The sequence below is a fragment of the Histoplasma capsulatum genome, genomic scaffold (genome assembly GCF_000149585.1).
Source record: "Histoplasma capsulatum NAm1 scaffold_1 genomic scaffold, whole genome shotgun sequence".
NCBI lineage: Eukaryota > Fungi > Ascomycota > Eurotiomycetes > Onygenales > Ajellomycetaceae > Histoplasma > Histoplasma mississippiense.
The window spans coordinates 2,508,069-2,516,975 of NW_001813982.1; the positions used below are offsets into that span (position 1 = coordinate 2,508,069).

The window sequence follows — 8,907 nt, forward strand, 5'->3', positions numbered from 1 at the left end:
CTTCCGGTGACTTGGGCGGGCGTATGCAATTTCGCCCCGCCACCTTCTGTACGACGCAAACTGTATCTTCCGCTCAAGCCTCTCTATTCCCATACCACACCTGAAGGCGCAAACCTCCTCACGGGATAAACTCGGCATAGTCATGATCTATGACTTCCGCTCCATCCCCGAGTGTGAACGCTCTCCCTCATTCGACATACCGGGAACAACACGCCGCCACGTCCCCATTTTTAAAGACCAGGACGCAAGCCCCGAAGGCCTTGCGCTCCGCTATAAGAATTATGCCTCCTCGGACGGACCTCGAGGGTTTGTGCGCGCATACGCGGAGATATTGAGGGCGGGGGCTGCGGGTGGCGCGTTTCGTGCCGTGTTCGAACATATCCGGGACAGGTCTGAAGAACCATTATTATTCCATTGCTCAGCCGGAAAGGATAGGACAGGCGTATGTGCCGCGCTGATTTTGCGGATCGCAGGGGTCCAGGATGACGAGGTAATTGGGCGAGAATATGAGCTCACGGAGGCTGGGTTAGGTGGATTGAGACAACAGTCTATCGATAGAGTGCTAGCTCATCCGGCCTTTGATGGCAGCAGGGAGGGCGCCGAGAGGATGGTTTCAGCAAAGGCGGCGGCAATCATGGCGACAATGACTTGGGTGGATGAGAAATATGGCGGAGCTGAGGGGTATTTGAGGAACTGCATGGGATTTAGCGATCGGGATATTGCTGCAATAAAGAAAAATTTGATTATACAGGAGCGGGCGATCCTCTAATACGTATCGGGGTTTCGGTGTGTTTGGATATGTGATCATCCAATTATTGAAATAGAGGATACGATTGCGGAGTGACGTATTAGATAGACAGGGATATAGATAGACGTCTCTTTTTGTATATATAACCACAGGCAAAGATAACAATACAGAATAATTGGGTGGGGAAATTTCACGGCGCCCAGCGTCGTTTATATATTCCTCGTCAACATCCCAATTGAAACCGAAAATCACCAATTCTCCCATACAAAAGCAGGGAGAACTGTTCTCATAATCTTCCAATGGCCGGCAGCGCTCTGGGAGTGCCACCGTACCAAGTTTCCAGCATGTCCTACTGCAAGGATGTCCTGTTGGTCTTCCTCTGGTTTTGCAAAAGAAGCAGCGTTAATTTCATACTGGGGCAATAGGTACGATTCCCTAGACTTGCTGGCGAGAAAGTCGGCTTCGGTGGGGTTTCGAAACTCCAATGGGAAATCCGTCTGTTTACAGAAGATAACCATATTTGTAAAATCTCCTTCCCTAGTATCTGCAGGTGGCTCACTTTCACGGAAAATCCGGCAACTTGGGAACACAGATTTTATCGTCCGAACGATAAGGCCAGACGATGGGAGAGATAAGTCTCCAGCATAGTTCTGTAAATTGTTAGAAGATCGCATTAGCGAAGATAAAAGCAATATCAGAAAAAAATAACCCGAGCTAAACTAACAATAGCAATTACGCCGTCCTCTTTCAGAAGAGCACTGAGACCTTTCATAAATTCTACCGTGAACAAGTTAATTGGCTCTACTCCGCCAGTAAAGACATCGTGCACAATAAAGTCGAATCTAGGGGCTGGAGTTGCTCTTGTCGCTTCATCCACAAACCTGACAGCGTCTTGGATAACCGGTGTAAAATTTTTTGGAATGCTGAAGTAGTCCGCAGCAATATGGTATACTGCGGGGTCTATCTCGACCACTGTTGTATCTATACCGTGATTTACGAGCGCAGTAGGTGTTGTACCGATTCCGAGTCCGCTGGTTTTGAGATTAGCATAAACCATTCCGGCATGGGATAAGTGGTGAATTCATTTACATGACTAGAGAATTAGTCCCAGTGCCTCCCCTCCTTGAACTTCCATCGTCACTTTTGATCAGTCGCACCGCCTCCAACATTGTGAAAATCGAATATATAGGTTCTCTGACTTCCGGGTACTGCGCGTTAGGCAGTTGTGTCCATTCTCCACCTAAAAGACTATGATCACACCTCATCACCCGATAGTGCTCCTTTACATTCTCCAAAACGGATAGATACCCCGTCAATGACTCCTCTCGATGCAGTAAAATGAAATTTTCAGCTTGCAAGGTTGAGTTCAAAAGTGCCGTGTTGTGTTCGAACGGGAAGTGTACGTTATATCGAGCAGAAAAAAACACTGACGGTAACGCGAGCAATAGCCATTTCGATGGAAGTGAAATTGCGTAAAGAGAAGCAGCTATAAGTTGCAGCGGAGCGCGAGCCATCAAGGCATTGTGTCCAATATACCTAGGTAATAAAAACCCAATAAACTTCTGGAGAGTACTGAAGAGAATATATGACCCAAAAAAAGGGCCATGATTCCCCAAAGTCTCGCTGTATCGTTTCAAACCGGCATCTTCGAGCAACATAGCCACTGAGGCTACCGATAGAAATACCAAAGGGAAATATGTGAGGAGTTCAGTCAGGAACGGGCCATATACCGCACCCAGCTGTTCGCTCCACTGAAATAGGAAAAACTGGATAGTCGGAATACTGAGCGCCAGTACCGGCAAGAAGTTCATAATCTTTGTAGATAGTCTTTTTCTGATTTGGTCTTTTCCGAACCATCCACAGAGAGCAGCCACCATCATCCCCCTCTGGTGGAAGGCTACAGAGGGGACAGATCCATAGACTGGCGAAAGTGTCAATTGGGATATCGGAGAATACGTAGCCGTGAGCACCAGTAGCAGAGCAGCAAGGCCAATCAACTTGATGGTCTTTGGAGTGGAGACGAGTCGGTTCTCATTGACTTTTTGGGGTTGTGGGGTTGGCTCTTGTTCACTTTCCGCTCTCTGAAAGGATCTCCCGCCTCTGGAAAGCGACTTTTTGGATAGCATAGCAGCAGCGCCGAACCAAATGAAGATTGAGAAATACTTCGGAAACCTTATTCATCTATGGAAGAACAAGTGTGATGAAACTGAACAGTAAAACTTGGAACGGTTGGCAGCATCGAAAGTTTCTTGAGATGTCTAATTCCCAGTACGGCGTGTTGGAGAAATAGTTGGCAGCTAGCGAAGATGGCTAGACCAAGGGCTTAGCATGGTGGGATTGAAATATGCGTTATAGAGTACTTGAATTCAGAATGAGAATGGAGAATAATCTATCAGAAAAGTATGCTTGAAGACAGCTTATGGGGAGGGTTGATGATACAAGATACTAAATCAAGCTTAGCGTAAGTTAGTTGGTCCAGGCTTGCCGCAACCATTTACATAGTTGAGTTTGAGCTCGCAAATTTGAAAACCACGTCTACAGAAATGCGTTTGGGATGCTGGACACAATGCCACTTTTTCCGATGAATACCAGTACAAGCACTTATATGCGGCCCCATAACTGCAATAGGCAGACACAAGAATCGCGACCGCCGATAAAACCTCCTGCTTCAGTCCAAGTCAAGAATCGCCGGAAGCGATATCTCGATGCGCACCCAGAATACTTTTCTGCAGCTCTCGAGCTAGCTGGTTAGCTTAGTTCTATTGTTATCTTCTTTTAGCCACTAACAGCTTTGAGGATAGATCCTCTCCTCTACGACCGCCTGATTAGACGCTTCCAAACTGCTACGGAGAGGGAGGAGGAAGGCCGTGCCAAAGGATATTCTGGCGTGCTTGAAGCCGACCTGATGAGGTCGGAAGCTAAAATGGAAGCGCTGGCGAATCCCGACCCTAGTGCGACAGTAACATACAGTCGCGGGCCCAACGGCGAGATTCTCGCCGAGGACCAGGATGAGATACCGGAAACGAAGAAGGAGGGCGCTGAACGATGGCGCTGGGAAATGGAGATGCGATTTCTGAGGGGTGCGGATCACGAGTTTGACTACAATGTTGTGGATCAGAATGAGGAATATGATGACTGGAATGAAGAGCAAGAACGATATTTCGACGAGGAGGAACCGCACTTCTTACTAGACGGAGATGATGAAAGTCATCGAAAGGAAGAATTAAAGGGTGAAACTGGCATTCAAGACTTCTAAGATTTGTCTTACCTCTTTGCACTTTCATAGGTTGCCCATGTTGTCTCAGCTCTAAATGCCGAGGAGTGTTGTTTATGCTGTCGTGCATCCTCCTTCTGCGAAAGTTAACACCCTACTTCACATTCGCCTTTGGAGTTTCAAAGAACTCGATAGTGCATCAAATGCGGCCATGTCCATCTAGCAATCTGGTCCGTTGCAGGGTTCCCAGCGTACATATGTCGGCCAGCAGCTGTCTTGGTCGGCACGGCACCTCGCCTCTCGTCAAGATGTGGGGAAATCTCCTGATCCAAGACAGCACCCTGCGACGAGAGTCAAACGTTGTCCAAATGTTCAACTAGCTATTGTTATAACTCAACAATCCTGCAGATACTTCTTTTTTCAACCCAGATAAGCTCTCTTCCAAATCCTTGGTTTATTTCCCCGTTGTGTATTTTCCACGCGGACAGCCATGGTGATTAAGTGGAAATCACGGGAAATGCCAACAAGGACGTGAAGCCGTTCATCTGCATAATTTGTTTTCACATCGCGGATGTCTAGTCACACTCAAGCCGACAGAGTCCCTCCAAGATTGAGGCCATTGATTGTCTAATAGCCAATCTCAGCTACCAAAAATACACCGTCTCGAAAATCCCTTAACAGAGGTTCAGAGACATGCACACGCGAGTTCACTTGCCACGAAATTGGAAACTTTGCCTCTCGAGATGGCCCCACCATGGGGAGCAATTTGTGAGACAATGCAAGACGAGATGTTGCTTGTCAACTTCAAAAACGAACAGGCATGCATGGAATGAATGGGTTCAGACGAAGGAATGGCAGGATTTCATGCAGAAGATAGAGAAAGGGGCCGTTTTCAGGTGCCTCCACCATGAAGCATGCACAAATAGTTTAAGGGGTTTGAGGGGCCCTATCGGGGCCATAATGGCCTTGATTGACAGCTTCAACAGTGGTATGTTGGGGGGAAAAAACACCTTTTTCGTCAGACCAAACTCCAGAATATGAGAAGAATGTCGATATACGAAATCAAGCCCATCCAGTTCTTAACTCCCAGAGGAGGCAAGTCTCCCATTGGTTTAAGCAAGCTCTCCCGTATGTCTACTGCTCTCGAAAATCGACTCATTGAACCCCTGACGTTTCCGATGAGGGAGGTTCTTCAGTACCATTCTCTGTGGGAGAAAAGGGGTGCAGTCTTACAGTTGCGAATTTGGAGTTGTACTTTTTTGGCTCCTTTTTCTTCTCAAGATGTTCAAAGGCCTCACAAGTTAGCCAATATATTCCATGGGGTGAAAGGTAAAATGAAATCGTTCATGGGACATCCCCTCCCCCCCCAAGAGCAAACGGGAATATAGCAGACACTTTTGGGATATGCCAGGATCAGATATCTCTCTAGCCATCCATGCGAACGAATTGCGAGTTTCTCGAAAAGCTTCACAACCACTTTCTAGTCCAAATATGGGAAGAGTCGTGCGGACGATCCTACTAACCCAATACTCCGTACGGAGTACATACCTTCAAAAGGCCAAGAGAAAATGATGTCGCTGTCCTAAGAGTCTCACCAAGGACGGCCCATACACAAGTTATTTAAAATTTCAAAAGTTCAAAAAGATATTTTACAAGACGATGAATCCGTATGGTATGGAATCAAACGTCGCTGTGACCATACTGTAAGGCTCTTACAAACGTTGCACACGGCGTACTTCCTTACCCTGAAGGCTGGGAGCCAAGCATGCCCAGAACGGAATGTCGCAACAGAGCAAAGGGAGAGAGAAAAGGAGTGGGAATGGAGCAGCAGCCTTGGAAACTGCAGCAGTGACCCCGTGGATCCTGCCCGCCATCACCCGCTCCCAGCTCTTGGCGTTCGATCTACGCGTCCCGGGCTTGGCGCTCGGGGCTTGGCGATGAGATGAGCTTGGCATTTTCCTCCTTGTGGAAGTGTAACCACCACCGACCTGGGCTCCTCAATAACAGCTCTTACTATTTGCTTGGCCGCCTCAAAATCAGCAGCACTATTGGCTTACTGATGGAGTTTCAGTCGTCTTTTGCTGGCAAAAAAAAAAAAAAAAAAAAAAAGCTCACGCTCCTTCTATAACGAGTACCTACGGATGCAGTGACTCTGTTGATGAAGGGAGAGATGTGGCAGTGAACTGCTGTACGCCCTGAGACAGGGGCTTAGTCGATATCTCCTCCCTGCTGTTAGGCAAAGGAGGCGTTCTCCCGAGTTCGACCCCGACCTGTTCGAAGCTGGCCCATCTTTTCTACACGATCTCCCGAATTAGGATCCGTTGGGGGTCTTCTTCTGCTGTCCCAGACAGTCGAAAACAAATCAAATCGAAAGATTTTCGGTTCCTGGAGATCAACTGCACCCAGAAAGTGTGTGGGGTGAGAGCGAAGACCAACCGACCATTCGTAACTCCGTTTATCTATTGCCAATTCCGCTACGTCAAACGACCAACACATTCCACAGAAAGCTAGCCATCTGGGCACCAATCTTTGGTGAGAGATTACCATTACACTGCCAAGCTATCCTATGTATCCTTCCTGAGAACAAAGGATACGCAGTGCTGTGCCATGGAATGGGCTTACGCAACTTCTGCCCTCCTCCAATTTACTGCATGCCGCACGTTCGGATTTACTTCCTCTCAGAGGAGCCAAGAGCTATGTGTTTGCTTAATCGATGCTTGACTGCCGCGAGCAATAGGGCCGAAAACATCGATTTGACCCTTCCCCTTACTTACGCAGCTAACCGGTTGGTTCCGCTGCACACAGGAAAAATATCATGTTATAAATAACTACGAGTACGACGACTCTTGTCATGTTAGTTGGCAACAAAATGTTACAAGCTCGAGTTGTCACTTTCCGACATGCACCACACCACTTCCTGGATGCTCCCGCCAGTCATCTGCCTGGCGACCAATCGGCGTCAGTTATTAGCTGGCTTTCTTTTTATTCGGCCACAATTTCTGGGAATTTTCCCCCCATTTCTCTAAAATTGACGTTTCCCCGAGGATGTTGAAAACGCCCTAAAAATGAAACCATCCGAGGATGCGTCGGAAAGCTGCAGAATTCAAGTAGAAATAAGGTGTTTGCAATTCAATTCGCGGCCCTGTGCTTTGATGTAACTTATCTCACCAACTTATACTCCGTACTAATTACGGGGTTGAAAGATGTGGGCCTCGGCTTTGGCAAATAGGTCTCCTGTATCAAAAGACTTTTTTCTTCATCAATGCACAGCCGCGGGATACATCCGTCAACAAATTACACACACACACACACACACTAAAAAATGGTGACACGTACCACTCACGAAATAGCTCAACCAGGCCGCCAGCCAGGGTCAGGCGAAATCGCATATATGTACTGTTCCGTACGTTAAGGGTGGATGTCGCTCCATGGATTTGAATTCGAGAACTTTTAAAAATCGCAGATCGTATATAAATATATCCATGTATCCAAATGCCCGCGTGGTGTGCGGGTACAATCTGTACGAATTCAGACAATCGTGGATTCTCCGAGCGATCTTCTTCCCTCAGCCTACATTTTTAGGAGGTGAAAACGAATCCAAAGATTTATCATCCCATAACGGATACAATTTCTCGTAAGATAAATAAATGGGTTTGCTTGCATCTTGCCATCTACAAACCTGAAGCGACACAAAACGTAAACGACAGCGTTGGTGATGGATGGCGGCAGTTATTGTGGAGGAAAATGATGACGCTGCATGGCTTGGCAACATAGGGATTCCGTCTTCTTGTTTTCTTGAAGTTTGTCGGCTTGCCGTAAGGCTATTACGCGCGGCAGATGCAGTCGGCCTTCTGCATGCCCTAGTCGCCAGCAAAAGAGGAAGCCTACGTTGTTTTCGCCAAGATGATATTGAGGTCGGGGACAGCAGCACCGGGGCGGAGTCATCAAAGGAAAATATGTAAACAGTCTGGGCGAAAGAGAATTACACAAGACAGGAGTGTTCCTCAGTTTGCTTCAAATGGTTTTCTTTCCGATTATCTTTCATTCCATCTTTGCAAAAAGAGAAAGAAAAAGAAAAACAACGCCCAACGCATACGCACCGGATCTACAACGCAGGGCCAAGACTCCACCAGAATCGTTCCATTCGATCGATTCCCCCTTTCCACCAGGAGAAGCCGTCCGGGCTGTGCCTGTGTGCCTTGCGTATGCAGGCGAGATGGGGCTAGGGGCTAGCTACAAGTACAAAGTGCGTGTACTTGTCCTAAATAGCCTTCCGTACCTACTACGATTATTGTCTCCGACGAGAGTTGTAGATCAGTGGCATTCATCCACCCCCAAGAGCGTATAACAGTTAATACCAAACAGGATGAGGCGGACGTAAAGTACCTAATCCCCATAAGAACGAACCCATTGCTGGATTTGGTGCTCGTCCTAAAAAAAAAAAAACCTCCGCCAAGCACTTGGCAGCATCTTATCTACAATGGACTACTCCGTACGGACTATCCGTACGGACGACTTCCTGCGTTACTCCGTAGCCCAGCCAAGCCAATAATCTCTGGTCTCTCCGTCTTATACCAAGCGCCAAGAAAAATGAAAAATAAAAGGAAAAAACACCGCCCGCCAAGACCCCGGAATCGGTGGGGATCGGCAGATCTCCGCCCAGGATTCTGTCCCCCGTTGAAGCAAAAAAACAAAGCAACGCTCCAAAGCCGCATGATTGACTGACGACGAACAATGGAGATCCTCATTACGCGCCCCGGGGGGAAGGCGCGGCTTGGGGTGTTACGTTAGGAGGGTTTGTTACTTGAAACAAACAGAACAACAGCGCATAGAAAAGAAGAAAAGAAAAAATGAAACAGAAGAAACAGAAAACAGAACCCCCTTTCTAACGTTCTTTTCTTTTCGTTTTTTTTTTTTTTTTTTTTTTTTTTTTTTTTTTTTTTGG

General features: G+C 47.2%; 3 protein-coding genes across 3 annotated transcripts; 2 read left to right on the forward strand and 1 right to left on the reverse strand.

Moving 5' to 3' along the window:
* Nucleotides 1–142: 142 nt before the first annotated feature.
* Nucleotides 143–769, forward strand: HCAG_00722 (predicted protein; the record flags this gene model as incomplete). The annotated part of the gene is made up of 1 exon (XM_001543626.1): nucleotides 143–769. The coding sequence occupies one exon, from the start codon at nucleotides 143–145 to the stop codon at nucleotides 767–769; it is 627 nt and encodes a 208-aa protein (XP_001543676.1).
* A 328-nt stretch (nucleotides 770–1,097) lies between these two features.
* HCAG_00723 (predicted protein) lies at nucleotides 1,098–2,874 on the reverse strand (the record flags this gene model as incomplete). Its single annotated transcript, XM_001543627.1, has 4 exons — nucleotides 1,098–1,113; nucleotides 1,163–1,398; nucleotides 1,473–1,779; nucleotides 2,009–2,874. 4 exons carry the CDS (start codon nucleotides 2,872–2,874, stop codon nucleotides 1,098–1,100), a joined length of 1,425 nt encoding a protein of 474 aa, XP_001543677.1.
* A 276-nt stretch (nucleotides 2,875–3,150) lies between these two features.
* Nucleotides 3,151–4,004, forward strand: HCAG_00724 (conserved hypothetical protein; the record flags this gene model as incomplete). Its single annotated transcript, XM_001543628.1, has 3 exons — nucleotides 3,151–3,209; nucleotides 3,377–3,495; nucleotides 3,550–4,004. 3 exons carry the CDS (start codon nucleotides 3,151–3,153, stop codon nucleotides 4,002–4,004), a joined length of 633 nt encoding a protein of 210 aa, XP_001543678.1.
* Between the last annotated feature and the right edge of the window lie 4,903 nt (nucleotides 4,005–8,907).